The 23,343-nt window shown below is 46.5% G+C and overlaps 2 protein-coding genes across 2 annotated transcripts in view; both read left to right on the plus strand.

The window, feature by feature from the left end:
* Nucleotides 1–23,343, plus strand: part of LOC101157144 (cytochrome P450 2F3) — a 32,310-nt gene that overhangs the window by 7,269 nt on the left and 1,698 nt on the right. Inside the window, exons 2-6 of the mRNA XM_023961468.1 lie at nucleotides 11,920–12,084; nucleotides 12,169–12,331; nucleotides 12,402–12,551; nucleotides 14,400–14,560; nucleotides 15,675–15,851. Of these exons, the coding sequence (XP_023817236.1) occupies nucleotides 11,920–12,084; nucleotides 12,169–12,331; nucleotides 12,402–12,551; nucleotides 14,400–14,560; nucleotides 15,675–15,851 (816 nt within the window). The remainder of the gene's footprint in view (nucleotides 1–11,919; nucleotides 12,085–12,168; nucleotides 12,332–12,401; nucleotides 12,552–14,399; nucleotides 14,561–15,674; nucleotides 15,852–23,343) is intronic.
* On the plus strand, nucleotides 1,389–8,027 carry LOC111948423 (cytochrome P450 2F3-like). Its single transcript, XM_023961465.1, has 10 exons — nucleotides 1,389–1,588; nucleotides 2,007–2,286; nucleotides 2,368–2,530; nucleotides 2,615–2,764; nucleotides 3,423–3,583; nucleotides 3,699–3,875; nucleotides 6,827–6,968; nucleotides 7,042–7,229; nucleotides 7,303–7,444; nucleotides 7,517–8,027. Exons 2-10 carry the CDS (start codon nucleotides 2,116–2,118, stop codon nucleotides 7,696–7,698), a joined length of 1,476 nt encoding a protein of 491 aa, XP_023817233.1. The 5' UTR covers nucleotides 1,389–1,588; nucleotides 2,007–2,115; the 3' UTR covers nucleotides 7,699–8,027.

Here is a 23,343-nt window from a genome sequence, read left to right on the forward strand (position 1 = left end):
CTTTATCCACCTTTGTCATGGTAGGGAGAACACGTCAAAGTAAGGGTGGGGTCATCTAAGATAGCACAATGGTTAATCCACTGTTTTCCTTTCGGGGTCACGGGGTTGCCGGAGCGTGTCCTGGCTACTGTTGGGTGAAGGTGGGGTTCACCCTGGACAGACGGCCAGCCTGTCGCTGGGTACACAATCACTCTCACACAGACTCACACATTAGAGTAACCAATGACCCTATGAAGCATGTTTTTGGAATGTTGGAGGAAGCCGGAGAAAACGCATGCGTGCACGGGGAGAAAATGCAAACTACACTCTGAAGGTCCCAGCCAGGCTTCCAACCAGGGCCTTCTTGCTGTGAGGCGGCACCATGCTGCCCGTCGACCACTCAATTAATCTAAGTGCCTTAGAAACTGCACTGTTTGGAGCAGCACTCCAAACAGCTGATAAAGAATTGTTTCCCTCCAGTTGAGGAATATGCTTTTGTGTCTACACGGCAAGACGACTGTAACAGACTGTTTTCCTGTCTGGATGAGAAGGATCTGTCTCATCTGAAGTTCATCAAAAACTCTGCCGCAAGGACCATGAGCACTAAGAGAAGAGATCCCACCTCCTCTGTCCTCCCGGTTGCTTACTGCTTTCAATCTAAAACAGTAGTGCTGACTTTTAGGGCCCTCCATGGTTACGCTCCTTCACATGTCTGGGATCTGATGGCCCCCTGCAGACCATCATGGTGCACTGAGGTCTGCGGATCAGAACCTGTAAACCGTTCCTCACACACACTTTGAGACCTGAGCAGCAAGATCCTTCCAGGCTGTTTTGCTCCTTAAACTTTGCAATGAGCTCCTGCTGTCCCTAGGTTCCCTGAACTCTTTTAAAACCCAACTGAAAACTTTTTATTGTGCTAAGCAATTTCACTGAAACTGGTTTTATTTGGACTGGAGACGATTGTTTTGTGTGCTTCATCATTTTTTCATCTTGTGAAGCACCTTGTGACTTCTGTCTGCGAAGGGTGCAACATAAATAAATGAAATGTATTTATTTAAACGTTATATGTTTAAGAAAACTCATCACTAATAAAATACCAACAATCTGTGCCATTAACTTATATCAATTCTTAAAGTCAAATACAGCCACCAGCTTTTTCCTTGGTGACTTAAACTTCACTCACACCTGGTTTTGTTTGATTTCTGTTTTTAATTCTGTGTGTTTCAGTCAGACGTTCTCATTTGTAAAATATCTATACCTAACCCAAAGAAATCTTCCAGGAGCTGCAAAAGTGGGTAATCTGAAGATTTTGGTGACGCAGACACGCCCCCCGAGGAATCAGCCAATCACAGCAACACAAGTAGACGCAAGAACCAATCATGACAGCCGCAGCTTTCTGCACACATCCACAAACACGCGCCCCAATGCAGTTTGGGGAAGGTGAATTCTGCTTTTTAAGGTCGACTTTTTCCTATTTTGAAGCTCAAACATACAGCGTTGGCAAACAAACGCTGGAAAAGGATTCCTGCAGGAGGATTTGAGCTTGAAAAATAAGCGCTTTTCTGCAAAGACCTGATTAAAAAAAAAACTTCTGGTTTGGAGATTTAAGGTAGGAATTGTTTTGACCTTAACTTAACATTTATCACAGTTAACTGTCTGTGTTTTCTGCAATAAACCCGGCTTTAGTGATACTTAGAGGCATTTTATTCACATGTGAACATGGGTCCTTAATCTGATTAGACACTAATCAAACCAGGAATCTACATTTGTTCCTTTAAATACCAATTAATTATTATGAACCATTATTTATAATCTGACAATTGATAAATGTTATTAACTTGAAATACTGGTTTGTCTCAAATATCGTAGCATTTTCAAAAAGAAAGTATTTTTCCTGATATAAAAACTAGAAAGTATGCAACTATTTTAAAACTTCCAATTTATTCAGAGCCTTAAAAGCTGCTTGTTGTTTTGGTAAAATGCTTGATCATCGTCCCCCCCCCCCTCTCCCCTCTCCTCATATTCAGGTGAAGGTGCACAAATATAAACGTGCTGTTTACCTGTGACCCACTGCCCCGCCCGCCTGTAAAGCTGCAGATAAAAGCTGCAGCAGCTGCAGAGCAGACAGGAGTAGTCATGGACCTGTCCACCAGCCTGATCCTGGTGGTTCTCACCACGGTTCTGCTCTGGCTGCTGAACCGCAGGAACAGCAGGAAGCAGCGTTTGCCCCCGGGCCCCCCCGCACTGCCCCTCATAGGAAACCTGCTGCAGCTGGACAAGAAGAGACCCTTCAGGACCATTGTGGAGGTGGGGGTGGTGGTGTCTGCACTTTGACCGTGAAGCTTCTCATGTGCATGAAGGAGATGTTCTGAAATGAGTGTTTTTCAGCTCAGTAAGACCTACGGTCCTGTGATGACCATCTACATGGGCTGGCAGAGGGCCGTGGCCCTGGTTGGTTATGATGCGGTCAAAGAGGCTCTGGTGGACCAAGCAGATGACTTTGTGGGGAGAGCGCCGCTGCCGTTTCTCTATAGAGCTACCAGAGGATACGGTGAGGAGCTCCACATGTCCAGACTCTGACCTTTGACCCTCTTACGGTCCAGCAGGTCTCTGAGCTCGACTCTCCTCCTGACAGGGATCGGGATCAGCAACGGGGAACGCTGGCGCCAGCTGCGGCGCTTCGCTCTGACGACGCTTCGGGACTTTGGGATGGGACGGAAAGGGATGGAGCAGTGGATCCAGGAGGAGAGCAGACATATAAGAGCGCACATAAACTCATTAAAGGGTGAGAGTCGGAGAATTTCTTTGGGCTTTTGTCTACTGCATTTTTGGATCCTAATTTAAACGCAGGGGTTGAAGTAGGGGTATGACGATAACCACATCACCCCACTTTGTGTTTTTTTAATTCTTTTTTTTTTTTAAGTTCTGCATATGGTGCGTGATTGGAACTATAATAAGCACATTAAACACATTCATCTTTGCTGATAATGTACTTCTTCTGCTAGTCCTGTCACAACATCTATGTATGTAGACTGTCAGCGGAACTCACTTCCTCTTCCGGTATTTCAAACACTACTGCGCATGTGCGAATGATTTATTCCGACTGAAAGTGTGACCCCATGTGAACGTTTGTTCTAATTGGAAAAAGTTTTTCTGGACTCATGTACACGGTTGAATTTTAATCCGACCATTGATCAAATTGAGATCGAGATATGTTGCAGCATGTAACCGCGGCTTATGGTGTCGACTAGCAGCGTGGCGGGGGCGTGGCATCACGATGGTGTCTCTCCATCATGGTGTCAGTCAGCCATCACCATGGACAATGGAATCAACCCTAAGCCTCTCCAGCTTACTAAAGCTGTGAAAATGGTTCCAGACACAGACAGAATGCAGCAGATCGACTCTGTTTTGAACCCATTTGTGTTTCTCTTGACCTCCTGCAGGAAAACCCTTTGACCCCACATTCTTGCTGAGCTGCGCCGTGTCCAACGTGATCTGCTGCTTGGTCTATGGAGAGCGCTTCAACTATGACGACAAGCAGTTCTTGGAGCTTCTTAAAATGATATCGGAGATTTTGGGCTTCAACGGCGGCCCCAAGGGAGCGGTGGGTGGAAGGTTCCCTTCCAAAGACGAATGCATGACCTTTGATTTCATCAGAAGGATTCACCGCTTCTATTAAATATAGTTAAATAGCCCGTTCTGCTGCTTCCTCCTCACAGATGTACAACCTCTTCCCGTGGCTCATGGAGCGTCTTCCAGGCCATCAGCACACTATCTTCGGCTACATTGAGGACATAAGAAATTTTGCCAAGAAGAAGATCCAGGAGCACAAAGACACGCTGGACCCGAGCTCTCCGAGAGACTTCATCGACTGCTTCCTCCTCCGCATGGATCAGGTTAGAGACTTTAATCCAAGAGATTAGACTGAACCCCTGTCCTTTAAAAGAAACATTTATGGTACTTTCTTTAAAGGACCTATACCATGCAAAATAATTTTTTTGGAGCTTTTAAGTGTATTATAATGTTCATTCCTCACAAAAACAACCCCAAAGTGGTATTTTGATCCATTCAAGCATTTCTGAGTTTTCCTCTAAAAACCTGCCACTGAGCACCAGCCTCTCCCATTTCACCAAAACGAGTGGGTTCTCACATTGTGACATCACAAAGTGAAGAACAGCCCCTTCAAGGAAGAGTCTGTGCTGCCAGCACCGCCCACAGACTAACACACACCCACTTTCTCTGTGGAGCTAGCGGTGATCGGCTAAATCCCAGAGATTAGACCGAACCCCAGTCCTTTTGAAAGTAACATTAATGGTTGTTTGCATTTGTGGAGGGGAGATTAGATCAGTGTTTCCCAACCACTGTCCTGCAGTTTTTCAATCCAACACACCTGCCCTTGATGACTGTCATTGTCAGGCCTCTGCAGGGCCTGATGATTAAATTAAGAACATTACAGTTACTCCAGTCAGTAAAATCATTGATCGTTCTGTACTCCTCTTCATCGTTCTCCTTCCCACAAGCCACCACTGCTCTGTCAGCAAAGTGCTTTTGTGCGTGGCATGATGGAGACCTGTATGAGCATAAAAAGTGAATAGAAATGGAGATAACGCTGTACCCTGAGGAGCTCCAATGTTCGCTATCACAGTGTCTGACGTTGTGGCCCCCAGCCTGACATGAAATGGTTCTCAATCCATGAAACGAGAACAGGATCCACGCCCCATTTCTCAAGATTCCCACTCATTATTGTCAGTTGGATGGTATTGAACACGCATGAGAAATAAAACAAAAAAAAGGTACCTTGTAGATGTCTCCCCCATGATCGTCCTAAAAAGACGTAATACGATGCAGCATGTAGAGAATTGCATCCTCCACCTCTATACTGTCCCGACAGGCAAACTGAGACGGGTCCAGTGCCTGGTAAACCTCCCAGAGCCCTTGGGTCCTCAGGCATGGGCCTGCTGAAGGGTCAGAACAAAAAACCCCGGCGAGGCCTCATTTAGAAACTACAGGCCTCATCTGTGGAACAGATTGCCTGAGGATGAGGGCCTCTTCCACTGTCGAGGTTTTTAAAAAGAACTGAAAGAAGCACCCGTTTAACTCAGCTTTTAATTAGATCTCATTTCATAGCTTTTCTTTTTTTACTGTTATGTTTTATGATGTTTTATCACATATTTGTATAATCTAGAATTTTTACTGTATTTTAGGATATTTTATGACATACTTTAATTTCTTTTAGACAAGTTAGACTGTTTACAAGTGTTTTCTCCCCCTTAGCTGGGGGGTTTGTCTATGCTGACACCCCGGCCAGCAGGAGGACAGGGTGGACAGCGTCTTCTGGGTTCTCTCTTCCAGCTTTGTTCTTTAGTCATTTCTCTTTTACTTGTGTTTGTTTTTGTCTATTTGATTGCATGAATGGGGATTGGTGTTTTCTTCCTTCTTGTTTGTTTTATGTACAGCACCTTGAGCTGTTTTTTTTTTTTACACGAAAGCTGCTATAGAAATCAAATGAATTTGAATTTTGAAGGTGGTGGCGGTGTGGCGAGAGGAGCCGTAATGTCCGCCTCTCAATGGTCTTCATAATGGCAGAAGTGAGAACCAGAGTGCAGTGTTTGGCGCTCTCACCTCACACTGAAAAGGCCCCGGTCCACATCCTGGTTGGGACCCTTCTGTGTGGCGTTTGCATGTTCTCCTCGAGCATGTGTGGGTTTTCTCCAAGCACTCCGGCATCCTCCCACGCTCCAAAACATGCCGCATAGGGTGACTCTAAACTGCCCCAGGTGTGAAAGTGTGTGAATGTGAAAGACTGGCGACTTCTCCAGGGTGTATGTTGCTTCTGCCCAACGGCATTAAGCGTTTGATTGACAGATTCCCTGCTTTCAGAGGAAGGGGTGTGGTTTTCTAACATGCTCACTCCTGATTGGTAAGATTGGTTGCCAAGGAAATGTAGACTCAGACCGCCTTGGACCAATCACTGCCTATTAACAGTTTCTGGTTCCAACATGGCGACTGAGTTGACTTCATTTTGTTGGAACCATAAGCAAGTCATTTTCTATGACGTGACGTGATGATGACGGTGACGTCACGCTCACTCGGTCCAGTTCTCTATACGGTCAATGGGTGTCAGGACACGGTGCGACAGCCTAACCATAATCATAATTGTTAGAATAAATTTGTACATAAGTTATCCCATATTTACTCTGAACTTTCTAACTGTAAAAAGTGTATTGCTTGTCTGCGAGAAACGGCCCTGAAACCGCGGGAGCTGACTGTTTACCTTTGATCTGCAGAAATGGCCCTAATATCCTGGGGTTAACAAAGCAATCTCCAGGGAACAGATGTCTCTCTGTTTTACGAACTATTGACTGAGTGTGTGTGTGTTTACAACCACCTCCTTGTAAAGTAGGTCTCACATGCTGTATGGAGGGAAACACCCTGATATTGAATAAATCTGAGGAGGCAGACCTTTGTAAACTCAGAGCAAACGGAGAAATGCGTGAGTATGTTCCTGTCTGCTCTCCTCGAGAAAAGATTTAAAGTGAGTCTGTGTCCTTTCTTCCAGCTCAAATATAGTTGAGAAGTGTTGGTTTAGTTTAGACCCAACGATAATCATGACTGTGTGCAACTTTCATGCTATACTTGCCATATGCCCAACAATGGAACATTCCATTCCTTCTTTGCCAAAGTCCAGATTTTTGAACTTTCGCTGAAACACCACAGATAAAACGCAAAACGCACTGTAACTTCCTAACATTCATGTCTTCTTCCCCAATTCTACACTCAAACTTTTTATCAGCCGTCAGCTGTCTTGTGACAGCGGCAACAGTTGAACTTTTTTTTTTCATTTCAGGAAAAGGACAATCCCACATCTGAGTTCCACTATGAGAACCTGGTTTCTACGGTTCTGAATCTGTTCCTGGCAGGAACAGAAACCACCAGCTCCACCATCAGATACGCTCTGAGTGTGCTGATCAAACACCCCAAAATCCAGGGTATGTTCTCCTGCAGAACTCCGTCACAGGTCACTGCAGCAGAACAGAGGAAGAAGGTTTCTTTGTTCTGCAGAGAAAATGCAGGAGGAGATCGACTCTGTCATCGGGAGAGAACGATGCCCCTCCATGGAGGAAAGGAAGTCCCTCCCCTTCACAGACGCCGTCATCCACGAGGTGCAGCGATTCATGGACCTCACACCTTTCAGCCTCCCTCACTATTCTCTGAAGGACATTTCATTCAGAGGTTACACCATCCCCAAGGTGCTCCACGTTCCACCAGCTCAGAATGAAGCCAGTTAAACATAAAAACCTAAAACTCTTTGGTTTTTTAAAGGACACCATGATTTTTCCCATGCTGCACTCTGTGCTTAGAGAAGATAAGCTGTGGTCATCTCCCTGGTCCTTCAACCCCCAAAACTTTCTGGACCAGAACGGAAACTTCAAGAAGAACCCTGGATTTGTGCCGTTTTCTGCAGGTAGAGCTCCAGACCGTTGATCCTGCAGAACCTCAGTGTGTTTGTTCCACTAACACTTCTGTGTGCTTGTAGGGAAAAGAGCCTGTGTTGGAGAGTCTCTGGCTCGGATGGAGCTCTTCCTCTTCATCGTGTCTTTCCTGCAGGATTTCACCTTTTCTGCCCCAAATGGCCCCGACAGCATCAACTTGGTTCCAGAGTACAGCGGCCTCGCCAACCTGCCTCGCAGGTACGAGCTCATCGCCACTCCACGCTGAAGGAGCAGGTCCACCCAGGAGCTTCATTCTTGTAAATGGAGAACATTACTTAAGCTGTAATCAAACATGGAGGACACCTCCCACCTGCTGCTCCAGACCTGAGCCCTACCAGTGCAGGGAGGAGCAGCATGTTTAGTTGAGAAGTTTCAATATTCATGCTAAAATCCATGGAAAATTTGTGATTATAATGATTGGTGTAATTTAGAAAATCTGTTTACATTCATTTTTTCATTCTATTTTATGCAGTCTGATTAAGGTACTTGATTAAATACATTTTTCCTCTATAAAAAGAATTCCTTAATAAATAAAAAAAACCTCCTCTTTTCAAATTGTTTCTGGTGGCCTTATTGAAATGGCGACTTGTCGTATTTCGGGCAGGCACTCTGCAGTGTTTTACAGGTTACTACCCTAGGGCGGCCAGTCAATTAACTCACCTGCTAGCGTCCTATTTAAGCCCAGGTGCGCAGTTGTTCATTCTCTTTCTTACTTTCAGCGCTCATTCTTCGCCGTTCTCCGTGCCTGCGGGTCTCCTTCTCTTTCGGCGTCTTGCTGCATTCCCCCCGTCCTTCGGATGATCCCCATTTTTCGCGTCTGCTCTCCTTTTGCGGCGATTCAGCGGGCGGATGACGGCGCCCAGCGCGTTCGTGTTGCCGCGGTCGCATGCATATCCAGGGGGTGTGCTTTCCGCGGTGTTCGGGTTGTCCGTGGCGCCCGATCAGGAGCTGTCCGGGTCTTCTCGTCTGCCGTGGTCAGCAGAATTTCTTTTTTTTAATTTTTATTTTTTTTTTATTTTTAATTTTTTTTTTTTTTCTAACTTGTCCTGTCCAACAGCTGGGCAGACAGATGAGAGCTGAAGGCCTCTTGTGTTGAACATATTTTACTTTTACAACAGGGGTTATGAATCTTCTGACAAACCAGAGGTATGTCTGAATAAACCCCTTTTGTAATCGAGGCCAGACTTTATTCATTTTAATTATTTTTTAAATTCTTTTGTGTTGGACCGGTCGGAAAAGGAAAGAAGGGAATAAGAGAGAGGGATGTTAGAAAGAGGGGGATAAGAGGGTGATCAAAAGAGGGGGGAAGGGGGTAAAACCATGAAGCAGCATAAAGCAACAAGCTACTGGATGTTTATCATTACGGTAAGGTACAGATAGAATACAAATCTCAAAGGGGCGGGGCCTGTCCACACACACACTCAAATGTTATAAACCCACCTGTTAGCTGCAAAAATGACCACATGTCAACATGTACACAACACAGATAGTGTTCACACACGCATACTTATGCCTACTAGCCAACTAGTGCGAGATATTTCATTTTTCACGCAGCTAACACCTGTGCTCAGTTGAGTGTTTATGTTCTTCTAAAATGGATGGTGGAATGTGGGAAGAAGGAGGGGGGGCAACCAGCCACACCCAACGCCCCACGGCAGCAGGCAGAAAACAACTGCCCCCCGGGCGCCCACGCCCACCACCCAGGCCAGGGCCAGCAGGGCCGCCACGAAACCCCCAGAGCCAGAGAGCAGGGAGGCATGGGGGGAAAGAGAGCGCCGCCCCAGCCCAACCAGGAGAGCAGCCCCCCCGCAGTGCCAAGAGGGCCCAACGCCGGGCCCCACCCCAGAGGGGTGCCCACAGCCCCAGACGAGCACACCATCACCACCCAGGTGGTCCGGGCATCCCCCCGCCCCAACCCCAGGTACGAGCCAGGACCCCCCAAAGGGAGACCCGCTCCGCGCTCCAGGCAGCCACCCACCAGGGCCACAGATGGTCCAGAAAGGTGCAAGACAGGGGCCAGCTGCCCCCGTCCAGGAGGGGGGCACCCCAGAGAGAAGGGGGGCCCACAAGGGTTGTTCTAGACATGGCCCGACCAAGCTCGGCCACAGATGGAAATTGGCAAGGCCCAGCACCCGGTGGCAAGGACCAGAGGCCACCCCGCAGGGACACGGACACCCCCGCCTCAGGTGTGATATGATCCCCGGTTTCTGGGCTTGCCAGAAAGTTCAGGGATCCCTCTCCCTGCGCGGGAAGAGCACCGCCGGGCCCAGGAAACCGGCACCCAGGGGACACGGCCGCCGTTACCAAGGGCCCCGCACGCCCCACCAGGGACGGGGCAGAGGACAGATAGTCCAAGGTCCCACCTTCCTTGCGACATGACTGTGTGCGTGTGTGTTAGTGAGGGTGTGTGTGTGCGTGTGTGTGTGTTTAGGTTTGAATGTATATTTTGAGGCTTAAAGGGTGTGTGCACTAAGGGAGGTGCAGTTAAAATTGGCGGGTAGGGCACTGAGGGGACATCTCCTGATTACTCACAGTGATGTCCCATCACCCTCCCCACCAAGGGGCCCTAAATATCTAAGGTGCAGTAAAATTTGGCGGGTAGGGTGCTAAGAGGACATCTGCTGCTTGCTGGCAGTGATGTCCAAGCACCCCCCCTACCAAGGGCCCTACATGTCTAAGGTGCAAATAAAACCGAGAGAGGGGGGGCCCACTCCATACAGCATCCATGGGAGGGGGACCACTGCCAAGTAGCCCCCCCCCCAAGGCTCAACGCTGGCTAAATCCCCCCCACCCCCTCACCCTAATATGATATTATATGAGGAAGGGGGTAAGTTGGGGACAGCTGGTAGACTGTCACCGGGTGGTCAAACAGGCGTCCCCCAGCCCCCTCCCAAGCAACGCGCCCAGGACCCCCAGCCCCGGGGCCCCATCCGCGAGGCGCAGACGCCCCAGGCCCAGCACCACCCACCCCACACAGAAAGGGAGGAGCCAGAAAGCACCGCCCCCCCGGAGCAAGCCCAGGCCCCCACCCCCAAGCGCCGGCCCTGGGAGAGCTCTGGTCAGACCTTGACGGGACCGAGGCCGCCAACCGACCCGCCAAACCCCCAAGGACCCATAATGATAGTGGGACCCCCCCCCCCACAGGACGGGGCCGACAAGTCAGCAGAATTTCTACGGTGAGCGGCATGGGGTTCTTTTCCCGTGTTGTTTTTCTAAGGCTTCCTGCTTCCTGTTTACTCGGTAATCGGTGACGTCACGCCCCTAAGGACCCTGGGAATTGCAGTTTTTGACTCATGGTCCACTTCAGGGTGCACTTCTGATTCTGTTTCTGCTATGTAGTTCTGCATCGTCCGGTTATTGTTTCAGGGGTTGTGGGGTCTTTTCTGTGGTTGTGAAGGCCGGCGGTCCTCGTCTGGACTGGTTTCTCATGCTGGCTGAATTTGTTGTGGCTTTTGGCATTTTCTCTGCTGCTGTTTTGTTGGGAGCTGAATGTGAATTTTGACTATCTTTAATTTGATGCTGGATTTATTATAATGGCGGTTCTTCTGTTTATTTTCTTCGTTGTTGTGGCTGCTGGTCAGCATGTGAATTAGTCTCTCTTGGACCCGTCTCTCCTCTGTGGACAATTTCCCTATGATTGGTCTCTTTTATGCAGCGTCTATGGCTCATTTTGATTCACTCGGCAATCCTCGTTCGTTGCCCCGCACGTTCTGCATCTGGTTCTGCTCTGCCTTCCTTTCCCTGCTCTGTGTACCCCAGTGGGTCCTGCCCTGGCTTCGGGGACTTGCGTCGGCCGCATTAGTGAGTGTGTCAGTCTCGTCGCGGCCTTGTTTTCTCGACTGGACAGTTAATTTGTTATTTTCTCTTGTTTGGTTTGGAGGTTTGTGGGGGCTATGTGATGGATTCTTCCAAGGCATCGTTTTCAAATCTGCCGCTGAGGGTGGCCCCTAGGAAGTGTTCAGGTTGATGTGACTTGCTCTGGACCTGTTAGCGCCTCGCAGTTCATCTTTCTGGGCATCAGTGGCCTAGTTCCTCATGCGCCTTCAGGATTAGTATATATTTTCTTCAGCTGCCCATGCTGTCTTCGCGATTTTATCAACTTTTCTTTTCTTGGGTTAAAACTGGTTTGTCTTAAATCAGTCTTTTAACCCGGTGCTGCTTTCAAAAGGATCTAAAGTTTTTGTTTTCAGAAAGACCTGTTAATAATTACCCAATGTAAAGGTTTTGTTTCTGATATAAAAAGTACACCTTCTCCTCAGTTTGGACTCAGTAGAAAATAAAATCAAAACCAGCTTGATGTTGTTTTGGTATAATGATTGACCAGCCGCCCCCCTCCACTTGATATTCCGGTGAAGGTGCACGAGCTCAGATGCCAGCTCACTTGTGGCCCACTGCCTCTGCCTGTGAAGTTGCAGATAAGACAGCGTAGAGCAGACAGTTCATGGACCTGTCCACCAGCCTGATCCTGGTGGTTCTCACCACGGTTCTGCTCTGGCTGCTGAACCGCAGGAACAGCAGGAAGCAGCATTTGCCCCCGGGGCCCCCCGCACTGCCCCTCATAGGAAACCTGCTGCAGCTGGACAAGAAGGGACCCTCCAGGACCATTGTGGAGGTGGGGGAGTGGTGTCTGCACTTTGACCGTGAAGCTTGCTTCTCATGTGCATGAAGGAGATGTTCTGAAATGAGTGTTTTTCAGCTCAGTAAGACCTACGGGCCTGTGATGACCATCTACATGGGCTGGCAGAGGGCCATGGCCCTGGTTGGTTATGATGCAGTCAAAGAGGCTCTGGTGGACCAAGCAGACGACTTTGTGGGGAGAGCGCCACTGCCGTTTTTCTACAGAGCTTCCAGAGGATATGGTGAGGTGCTCCAGATCTTTGACCCTCTTACGGTCCAGCAGGTCTCTGAGCTCGACTCTCCTCCTGACAGGGATCGGGATCAGCAACGGGGAACGCTGGCGCCAGCTGCGGCGCTTCACTCTGACGACGCTGCGGGACTTTGGGATGGGACGGAAAGGGATGGAGCAGTGGATCCAGGAGGAGAGCAGACACCTAAGAGCGCACATAATGTCATTCAAAGGTGAGATTAGGAGAAGGTTTAGAATCTGAAGACACCACTGAGCACCTGTGCCCCACCTTTGGCAAAGATGTCCACTTTTTTAAGGTTACTTTCCCCTTTTCCTTGCAGATGAATTTAGCTGTACTCCAGCTAATGACATCAAATTTGAACAAAAACCTTACATTTTATTTAATTTCTTGAACATTTTTCTCTTTATGTCTCCATTACGTCAGAAAAAATGTAAACATCTTCATAATAAAATGATACAACTATAAAAACAACAACTGCTAAACGTTTAAATCATAGTCAGATGTTCCTGTGATCCTGAACAGAGCACTTGTTCATAATGGGCAGACATTGATTGCACTTAAAATCTATTTTTTACATGTTTCCCTTTTTTAAAATTGTCTTTCACAAATAAATGTTCAAACTACCAAATATTCAACCAGCTAATAATCAAGCCAAATAATCAGACAATGTGATTTTCTGGATTTTTTCTCTCAAATTGTCTCTCACAGTTCAAGTACCTATGATGACAATTAAAGGCCTTTCTCACCTTTCTAATTGGGAGAACTTGAACAATTGGTGGCTGACTAAATGCTGTTTTGCCCAACTGTATGTACTCTATATCTAAACATAGTTATATCATAGTTAACAGAAGTCATACATTGTTTGGAAAATGAAATCCTAAATACACATATCTACAGTTCTACATATCATAGATAAATAGACAGACAGACAGACAGACAGACAGACAGACAGACAGACAGACAGACAGACAGACAGACAGACAGACAGACAGACAGACAGACAGACAGACAGACAGACAGACAGACAGACAGACAGACAGACAGACAGAAAGAAAAAAAGAAAGAAAGAGTCTGCTTTTCCAGACTCTCAAAGTGCTTACAATGTCTCCAGTATTCATTCACTGCTTATTCATTCTTGGCGATGGTAAACTACTGATCTAGTCACGGCTGCCCTGGGGCAGAGTGACAGAGGTGTGGCTGCCAGTGTGCGCCTAAGGCCCCTCTCGCCATCACCGGGACATTCTTATGCATTAAGGATCGCTGGAGGGTGAGGTGTCTCACCCAAAGACACGGCGACGGTTGGCTGGGGGGATCGACCCGCCGACCTTTCGATCATTGGCTGACCTGCTCAACCGCCTGAGTCACTGCCGCCACATTGAGACCAAGAAATATTAAGTGTGTCGAAAGGAATTGAATTAGTTGCTAGAAAAGGAGTGGGAGAAAGCAAACTTATACTATATATTCATCCCTTTTCCCTGTGCATTAACATTAACCGTGAGTGTCACGGGAGTACCAAACACATGGAAAACTAATCTCTATCACCCACTGGATTTGTGGAAATGAAGTTAAAGGGCACACTGACAGGTGTATGGATAAAGCAAAAGAAAATTGAACAGCATCAAAAACTGGAGTGTTCATGAGTCAATGTTCATGAGTTTGCAGAGGAATAGTTGGGTCAACAACAACTACTGTTTGAAGGAGAAAGGGTTGTGACAGGATCATATGCATGGTGCAGTGGTAGGGCGGTCGACCTCTGATTTGAAGCTTGCAGGTTCAATTCCTGGCTTGCCCGCACCATGTGTCAAAATGTCCTTGGGCAAGAACCCCACCTTGCATCTGGTGGTTATAGGTTGGCGCCAGTGTTCAGCAGTTCAGTGTGTGAATGTGTGTGTGAATGGGTGAATAGGACTGTGACTGTAAAGTGCTTTCGAGGAAGATAGAAAAGCGACACAAAAACATTTGTGGAGCACAAAAAATGATGCAACAGTTAGAAATGCAGTAGATTGCTTCATTTTGTTCCTGCTCTGTGACCAGTTACCTTTTTCTTGACCTCCTGCAGGAAAACCCTTTGACCCCATGTTCAAACTGAGCTGCGCCGTGTCCAATGTGATCTGCTGCTTCGTCTATGGAGAGCGCTTCAACTATGATGACAAGCAGTTCTTGGAGCTTCTTAAAATGATCTCGGAGATTTTGGACTTCAACGGCGGCCCCATAGGAGCGGTGGGTAGAAGGATACTCCCCCAGATGAATGCACAATGTTGAATTTCACAGGAATATTCTACAACCTCAAATAAATTTAGGGGAAAAAATTGATTTGGGGATGTATTGCAATATGTTTTTTGAAACTATTCTTAAGTAATTGTATATAAGAAAAATTTCAGGTCAGCTTTTTGGTATTCTACTCAAACCCTTGAACGCTATTTGACAGTGCACAATACGAAGCATTTGCTTGAATGTAATTTAGAGTTGCAGTGTTTAATATTAAAAAAATATATGATACAATTTTGGTTACGTGTTTTCAAAATTCCCTTTTGATTTCTTGAAAATTGCATTTGTTTTCCAAAATGTTTTTATTTTTTTTATTATTTCCAGAAACCAGTAAAGGTGTGATGCGACATCACTGATTAGATCATTTCAACTGAAAGTTATTTCTCATAAAGTGATTCTGGATCCGTCATCCATTCAGCGATGTCCCATAGTACCAACCTTTTCTGGTGTCTGACCGTGTTTTGTTTTTTACATTGTAGGTAAATTTCTGGAATTTCTTTTTTGTTTTTCCCCAAATGTTTCATTTTTATTTCATTTCTTTTTTTTTTTGGGGGGGGGGGGGTGTTTGGGTTTCTAAAATTTGTTTTGACTTTTCAAAAATTCAACCATATTTTTAATCATTTGATTTGCTTTTTTAATTTTCGTTGTGACCTTTAATATGTTTTCACGTTGAGTGATTTGTTGATGTGATTTGTTGATGTGATTTGGACTTCAATTCAATTCAATTTTATTTGTGTAGCACAAATTCACAACAACAGTCGTCTTGATGGGCTTTCTAACGGTAATTGAAAACGTAAAACAGAAACTCAAAAGGATCATGAGTATACAGAATTCAATAAGAAAATACTAAATTGAACTAACTAAACAGACTAAACTAAACTAAACTGGATATCCCTGCCCTTAGACCACCTCTTTGCGTCAGGGCTACCAAAAGGTGTTTTGATGTTTAAAAAAAGTTCTTTCCAAAAACTGTCATATGTTGTATTGCGCTACATCATGTTTCGCATTGGCAGACTCCTGCAGAAACACACACAGAGCAAATTCTGCTGCTGCTTCCTCCTCACAGATGTACAACCTCTGCCCTTGGCTTTTGGAGCATCTTCCAGGCCATCAGCACACTGTCTTTGGCTACATTGAGGTTACAAGAAATTATGCCAAAAAGAAGATCCAGGAGCACAAAGACACGCTGGACCCAAGCTTTCCGAGAGACTTCATCGACCGCTTCCTCATCCACATGGATCAGGTTCGAAACTAATCCGAGACCCCAGTCAAATGAAAGTAGCTTTTTATTGTTGTTTACATTTGTGGGACCACTTCATTGAAGAATGAAAGAAGCGACATTTGATGCACCCCTTTCACATTAATTGGGTGGTGGGTTTGTAGGTCGGTCGGAAGTTAGGTAGAATTTATTTTGGACTTGTAGTCAAATCAATCTTTAAAAAAAAGGCAAGGGAATATAAGATACAGTGCCACGACTATACAAGATAAAACGTCATAAAAAGCAATATTAAAAAGCCAGAAACAGAAGTACAAAAAAATATCCTGTTAAAAAAGTAGTGAAGAAAAATAACATAAAATTAAAGTCGCAAGCGACGTTGTATGGCCCACAGATGCAACCCGCCTTCCACGCCCAATTCTACGTACCACCACCGCCCTCACTGCCCACCTTTGATCAATACTAGTCAAAGCTGCATTTGCTAATCATGCTAACTATGCTAACTATGCCAATGTGGCTAAAAGTGCTAGCACTGCGATCAGCAAAAACACATTGCTCTAAATGCTAATTATGCTTACTATGCTAGCTATGCTAATGTGGCTAAAAATGCTGGCATAGTGATCAGCATCATCAACTGACTCAGAAAAACCCATTGCTCCATTGGTGAGAGCTATATGTCATAAATTGATTAAAAAAATACCACTTTTTTCAAAATGGCGGCTTTTCTGTTTATCTCCATAGCAACCATTTTATGTTTTAGTCGCCTCGGGATGAGAAACAGATCGACGTCAGTTTCAGACGAATCGGAAAAAGTAAACTTTTTGTTGTCCTTAGCAACAGTTGTTTTATGCTAACAGGGCTCGACATAGCCATTTGTCCGCTGGCCCGGTCCTGTTTTTCGAGCAGTACGGACCACAAGACTTTATTTTTTACTTGTCCGCTCGGGCCACTAAAATATCTAACAATTAATACATTTTTCACCTTTTACAATAAAGTATATTTTGCGAAAACGTGTAGATTTACCTCGTCTTTATAATTCACTTTTTCTGCTAGTCCTGTGTTCAGACTTTTATCACTCTTCTCCTCCTCTCCCGCCTGTGCGCATGGCTGTCACTGCCGAGCACCACGCGGCACGCGCTCACTCAATTTTTTTTCAAACTTTATTGAATGTAACAATTCAATACTAAACAATGTTAAACAGCAACAACGAAGGAACAAGCCAGTGGGTTATTATTACATTTTAGGCAGATATATTTAAACTGACACACATATCAGCGCGCCCCCTGGTGGTTTTTCACCGCGATGATCATAAATCCAACACCGTCACTGAAGAGAGACTGAAGCATGTCAGAGATGTGGAAGACATGGCAGGAATAGATAGAAATATGTTAGTAGATATTAATTAGTAGTATGGACAGCAAGATATTTAATGAATGCATTGAAGATGAAACTGTATGCACTAAGCTTTAAGCTGAATGTCAAAGAATAAAAGGCAACTCAAAATACCTGAATCTCAGACTCAAATGGAGTATAAGGTCAAACTACTTAATTTTGTTTTTCTTTACAACACTGTAAGCAGTAAGTATTTCTAGTTAGCTGAATGATCTCAGTAATTTAATTGTATTTAATTTTTCAATTATTTAATTTAATTAGGTAACTAAAGTAACTAAAAAGTAAATGTAACTTTGCAACAGTAACAAAAAGCAGAACCTTAAGGCAGTCAGGGCAAAAAAGTCAATAAAACTTCTTAACTATTGATTAGGAACAAATGTGAAATAGCAGTGATTAGAAGCAGCATGAAAACTTCTTAACTAGTGTTAACTACTACACTGCAGTGCTCTCTTCAAAACATCTGAAACAGACTAGAGCAGATTTAAGTTTGATATGCTCTATTTTTAGTCATTGAAAAGTGTATAAATAAGTGCTAGATGTCACCAGAATGCACCAAATTGCACCATATTAAAATTTTCCGGGGGGGCATGCCCCCGGACCCCCCTAAAGTTGCAAGCACCTGCGGAGCGGCGGGTCTCGCTGTGCGCGGTGTCGGGCCAGTAACTTTCAAAAACTACTGGCCCTGTGGGCCAGTGCAAATTTCTGGGCTATGTCAACCCCTGGCTAACCACGCCCACATTCCATATATGTCCATATCCAGTGTTTTTAATTATGTTCAGTTCCTTACATGGATACATGCATTCAAATTTCACAGTTCCATTGAAAAACAAAGGAGTTATAACAGTGAGCCATTTTGCTAGCTTGCCACGCGCACGCCGTTCAAAATCTAGAACTTATAATTCCAACATTTTTTCCACAGTAGCTTGCCATTGATGCTCAAAAAGTTTCGAGACGATCAATGAAAATTCCAACGACAAGTTTACGTTTGAATCCGATGGTAAAAGTGTTTTTTATAGAAAATTCAAGATGGCGGCCTTTTCCTGAGGTCAAAACGTCGACAAAACTCCGGAGGTGATTGTAGACTTACACTAGAGACATGTGAGTCAATTTTCATGAAAATCGCTCTAAAAAATGTTAATTTTTCCATATCGTGTAAAAATGTGAAAATCTCAAAATGGCAGATTTTGGAACAAATGGCAGCCAAACCGTAGGTCGTTACGCCACTTTGTTTGGATATACCCGACAAACGGCTGCACGGTGGCGCAGTGGTTAGCGCTCTTGCCTCACAGTAAGAAGGCCCCTGGTTCAAGTCCTGGCTGGGGGACATGAAAAACACAAATGGGTGACCTTTCTGTGTGGAGTTTGCATGTTCTCCCCGTGTATGCGTGGGTTCTCTCCGGCTTCCTCCCACCATCCAAAAACATGCTCCATAGGTTGATTGGCAACTCTAAATTGACCATAGGTATGACTGTGAGAGTGAATGGATGTGTGATTGTGGATATTCAACCCTGCGACAGACTGGCAACCTGTCCAGGGGCATCCCCTACCTTCACCCGCAAGTGGCCGTGATAGGCCCCGGCAGCTCCGTGACCCCGAAATGGAAAAAACGGTACAGAAAATGAATGAATTAACGAATACCCGACAAAGTTATCTGGGTTTCGTTAGCAGATTCTTAAAAAAGAATCCAAAATTTAGTTTAGCTCAGTCAGCACTTTTTTTGCGATCGTTTTATGTTTACCACGCCCACATTCCATCGATTTTGTCGTATGTGATGTCGTTTATTTTGGTGTGGGCCAGTGTCGTTTATTTTGGTGTGGGCCAGGGAATCGCATATTTCTGTTTCAGGACATTCCGATAAAATATGTGCGAGCTAACTAGAATCGCAACAGTTGCAAATTCACGCACGCCATTCAAAATCTACAACTTCTAATTCCAACATTTTGTCCACAGTAGCTTGCCATTGATGCCCGATAAGTTTCAAGAAGATTGATAAAAACCCACAGGACGAGTTTTCGTTTGGATCTGGTACTAAAGGTGCATTTTATAAAAAATTCAAGATGGCCACCTCTTCCCATGGTCAAAGGTCAACGAAACTTCTTTGTTGGTTGTAGGATGAAGCTGGTGGCATGTGGCATTGCAATTTCGTGAAAATCGCTCAAAGAAAAGCGTTGTTTTTCCATATTGTCAAAAAACACGAAAATCGCCATTTCTCAGAGTGGCCATCCCATAATTATTTCAAAACTTCTTTGGAATATCTTCAACAATCGTCTTTCGGTTTCGTAGCTGTATTTCGAAATATTTTTTTTTTGGCTCCATTAGCGATTTTCGGCCCATTCTGTCACGGTGAGGGGGGCTCAAGAGCTGGTAGGACCCAGACGCAGAGACGGGAGGCAAACGGGTTCAGGACTAGAGGGTTTATTAACAAACAAAAAGCGCTGCTGAGCAGGATGACAAAATAAAACAAGACTTACTGTGGCGTGGCTAGAAACATGGAAGCATGAGCGTGGCTAGAAACATGGAACATGGCATGAAGGGACGAAGACACATGAAGACGTTACAGACGGTAAGACGCTAAGAAGTTACGGACGTTAACGCTATGGCAAGAAGACGACAATGGACCAGCACAAGAGGAAGGCAGAGACAAGACTTATCCAGACAGGGCATACAAGACATAGGTGAACACGATCAGGGCAGATGGGGACCAAGGAAGTACAACTCAAGACATGACAAGATAGGAACCCTTTCAAAATAAAACAGGAAACAGAACCAAACAAGACAGAACAAGAACTAAAGCAAAAACCAAGACAAAACAAACTCAAACCATGACAGTACCCCCCCCTCAAGGAACCGCTCCGAGGTTCCAACCGGCCACAAAGGAGGAGGGGGCCCGTGAGACCAACTGTGACAGACAATGAAGTTCAGGGAGGCCGGGCTCGGCACGCCAGCAAGGCCGAGAAAAATCCGGTGGACGGCCGGGGGGCCGAGCGGTCCGGCGAGGCAGGTCCAGAGGACGGCCGGGAGGCCGAGCGGTCCGGCGAGGCAGGTCCAGCATGGAGTCCTCCGAGGCGTCAGGCATGGAGTCCTCCGAGGCGTCAGGCATGGAGTCCTCCGAGGCGTCAGGCATGGAGTCCTCCGAGGCGTCAGGCATGGAGTCCTCCGAGGCGTCAGGCATGGAGTCCTCCGAGGCGTCAGGCATGGAGTCCTCCGAGGCGTCAGGCATGGAGACCTCCGAGGCGTCAGGCATGGAGTCCTCCGACGCGTCAGGCATGGAGACCTCCGAGGCGTCAGGCATGGAGTCCTCCGAGGCGTCAGGCATGGAGTCCTCCGAGGCGTCAGGCATGGAGTCCTCCGAGGCGTCAGGCATGGAGTCCTCCGAGGCGTCAGGCATGGAGTCCTCCGAGGCGTCAGGCATGGAGTCCTCCGAGGCGTCAGGCATGGAGTCCTCCGAGGCGTCAGGCATGGAGTCCTCCGAGGCGTCAGGCATGGAGTCCTCCGAGGCGTCAGGCATGGAGTCCTCCGAGGCGTCAGGCATGGAGTCCTCCGAGGCGTCAGGCATGGAGTCCTCCGAGGCGTCAGGCATGGAGTCCTCCGAGGCGTCAGGCATGGAGTCCTCCGAGGCGTCAGGCATGGAGACCTCCGAGGCGTCAGGCATGGAGTCCTCCGAGGCGTCAGGCATGGAGTCCTCCGAGGCGTGAGGCTTGGAGTCCTCCGAGGCGTCAGGCATGGAGTCCTCCGAGGCGTCAGGCATGGAGTCCTCCGAGGCGTCAGGCATGGAGTCCTCCGAGGCGTCAGGCATGGAGTCCTCCGAGGCGTGAGGCTTGGAGTCCTCCGAGGCGTCAGGCATGGAGTCCTCCGAGGCGTCAGGCATGGAGACCTCCGAGGCGTCAGGCATGGAGTCCTCCGAGGCGTCAGGCATGGAGACCTCCGAGGCGTGAGGCTTGGAGTCCTCCGAGGCGTCAGGCATGGAGTCCTCCGAGGCGTCAGGCATGGAGTCAGGCTTGGAGTCAGGCTTGGAGTCAGGCTTGGAGTCAGGTTTGGAGTCAGGCTTGGAGTCAGGCTTGGAGTCAGGCTTGGAGTCAGGCTTGGAGTCAGGCTTGGAGTCAGCGGGTCAGGCGTGAAGTCAGCTGGCCAGCAGTCGGCCGGCGGGTCGGGCCAGCAGTCGGCCGGCGGGTCGGGCCAGCAGTCGGCCGGCGGGTCGGGCGTGGAGCCGAGCTCTGGCGGGTCGGGCGTGGAGCCGAGCTCTGGCGGGTCGGGCGTGGAGCCGAGCTCTGGCGGGTCGGGCGTGGAGCCGAGCTCTGGCGGGTCAGGCGTGGAGTCGAGCTCTGGCGGGTCAGGCGTGGAGCCGGCTGGAGGGTCAGGCATGCAATTGGAAGCGGGGACCGGTCGGGGTGCAGCCAGCACCCCCCTGGGAGCAGGGGGGTGCTGGCTGGGGTGCTATTACAATTTTGCCCTTTTTGCAGTGATGTTGTGTGTGTCTGTATTTTTGTTGCGTTACACAATTGTCATGTTGTTTTTATGCTTTGTGCGACTTTTTCATCTGGTTTTTTGGCGTTTTGACGCGTTTTTTGTCGTTGTGAACCTTTTTGAGTGTTCGACCCTCGTAGCAGTTACAATATGGTCCTTGCAGTCCTTACTGCTGCGGGCCATAATAAAATAATAAAAAGAGCACCATATCCAGCAAGTTAGCTAAAATGACAAATACAAAGCAGCTCTTCCAGTTTTCCACTTATCTGACTGAGAGTGCTGGGTACTAAACACAAAATTACTAATGGACAAGAGGGGAGTGTTTTCTGATGTTCTTAACTTAAAGGTAAACATAAATATGAAGGTTTGTAGTGAAGCATGTACAGTATTATCTCCCACACCAGCCGACACTGCCTGTAGATATCGGCATCACCTGAAATGTCCTCTAAGATCATATGCCCAAGAAATCTTACTTTATCAAAACACAGAAGGAGGACATACATAAAAGATTCATTAAGATTAAAACTGCCTTTTTGAGTATTCTTTTACTCAAATTGAGATGAATTAGGAGTGGATGAAAAACCATGGTTTGAAAATGATTGGGTTTGTGATGCAGCAACTGCCATTGGTGGGTCACAATCTTAATTTAAGACCAATGGAAAAAAAAATATAGTAGAAAAGATTATAGTTGGAGTGGGACTTTAAAACCGTTTTTGGGCTGAACCGTTGAAAGTTAAGCCAGTTGAACTTCGACCAATCAGGGACTGGGATTTGGCAACATGAGGGTTACGTCACCTTCATTTAACGGAAGTGACAAACGTTTGAGAACTGATCAAGAAGGAGATATTAATGGTTGCAGTTTGTGTCTGACCGGAATTACAGTGGTATGAGAAAGTTTGGGCACCCCTGATAATTTCCAAGATTTTTCTTCATAAATTATTGGTTGTTTGGATCATCAGTTTCAGTTAAATATTTCATATAGCTGATGAACACAGTGATATTTGAGAAGTAAAATGAAGTTTATTGGATTTAAAGAAACTGTGCAATAATTACTTAAACAAAAATAGGCAGGTGCATAAATTTGGGCACCCCAACAGAAACATGCCATCAATATTTAGTAGATCCTCCTTTTCCAATCGCTTCCTATAGCTTCCAATAAGGGCCTGGATTGTGGTTGAAGGTATTTTGGACCATTCCTCTTTGCAAAACATCTCCAGTTCAGTCAGATTTGATGGCTTCCGAGCATGGATAGCCCGCTTTCAATCAACCACAGATTTTCAATCATATTCAGGTCTGGGGACTGAGATGGCCATTCCAGAACATTGTACTTGTTCCTCTGCATGAATGCCTTTGTAGAATTACAAAGGCATTCACCAACCCCTGGCTCATGCCTGGGGTTGGTGGGGGTGCTCAGGAATTTCTGGGTGGTGGAGGGCTGCTACTTTACTGGGATGGGGACTTGTATTGGGCCCCTTGGTGTGGAGGGGGGGCTTCCTTTGGCAGCGCTTTGAGATTTTATGTAAAATGTAAAGCACATTCTAAATAAAATTTATTATTATTATTATTATTATTATTATTATTATAAGGACTGGAGTTGCACTGCGCTCCTGTGCCTTTCTGCTCTCTGGCCCTGGTCTGGGTGGCGGATTTGATTGCCCAGTGT

Source organism: Oryzias latipes, chromosome 13 (genome assembly GCF_002234675.1).
Source record: "Oryzias latipes chromosome 13, ASM223467v1".
NCBI classification, from domain to species: Eukaryota; Metazoa; Chordata; class Actinopteri; order Beloniformes; family Adrianichthyidae; genus Oryzias; species Oryzias latipes.

What these genes read in the sequence shown, in the direction of transcription:
- LOC111948423 (XM_023961465.1), top strand. Translation starts at nt 2,116, where the DNA reads ATGGACCTGTCCACCAGCCTGATCCTGGTGGTTCTCACCACGGTTCTG. An exon ending in TAGAGCTACCAGAGGATACG is followed by an intron (nt 2,531 to 2,614) that starts GTGAGGAGCTCC and finishes TCCTCCTGACAG; the next exon opens with GGATCGGGATCAGCAACGGG. An exon ending in TCCTCCTCCGCATGGATCAG is followed by an intron (nt 3,876 to 6,826) that starts GTTAGAGACTTT and finishes TTTTCATTTCAG; the next exon opens with GAAAAGGACAATCCCACATC.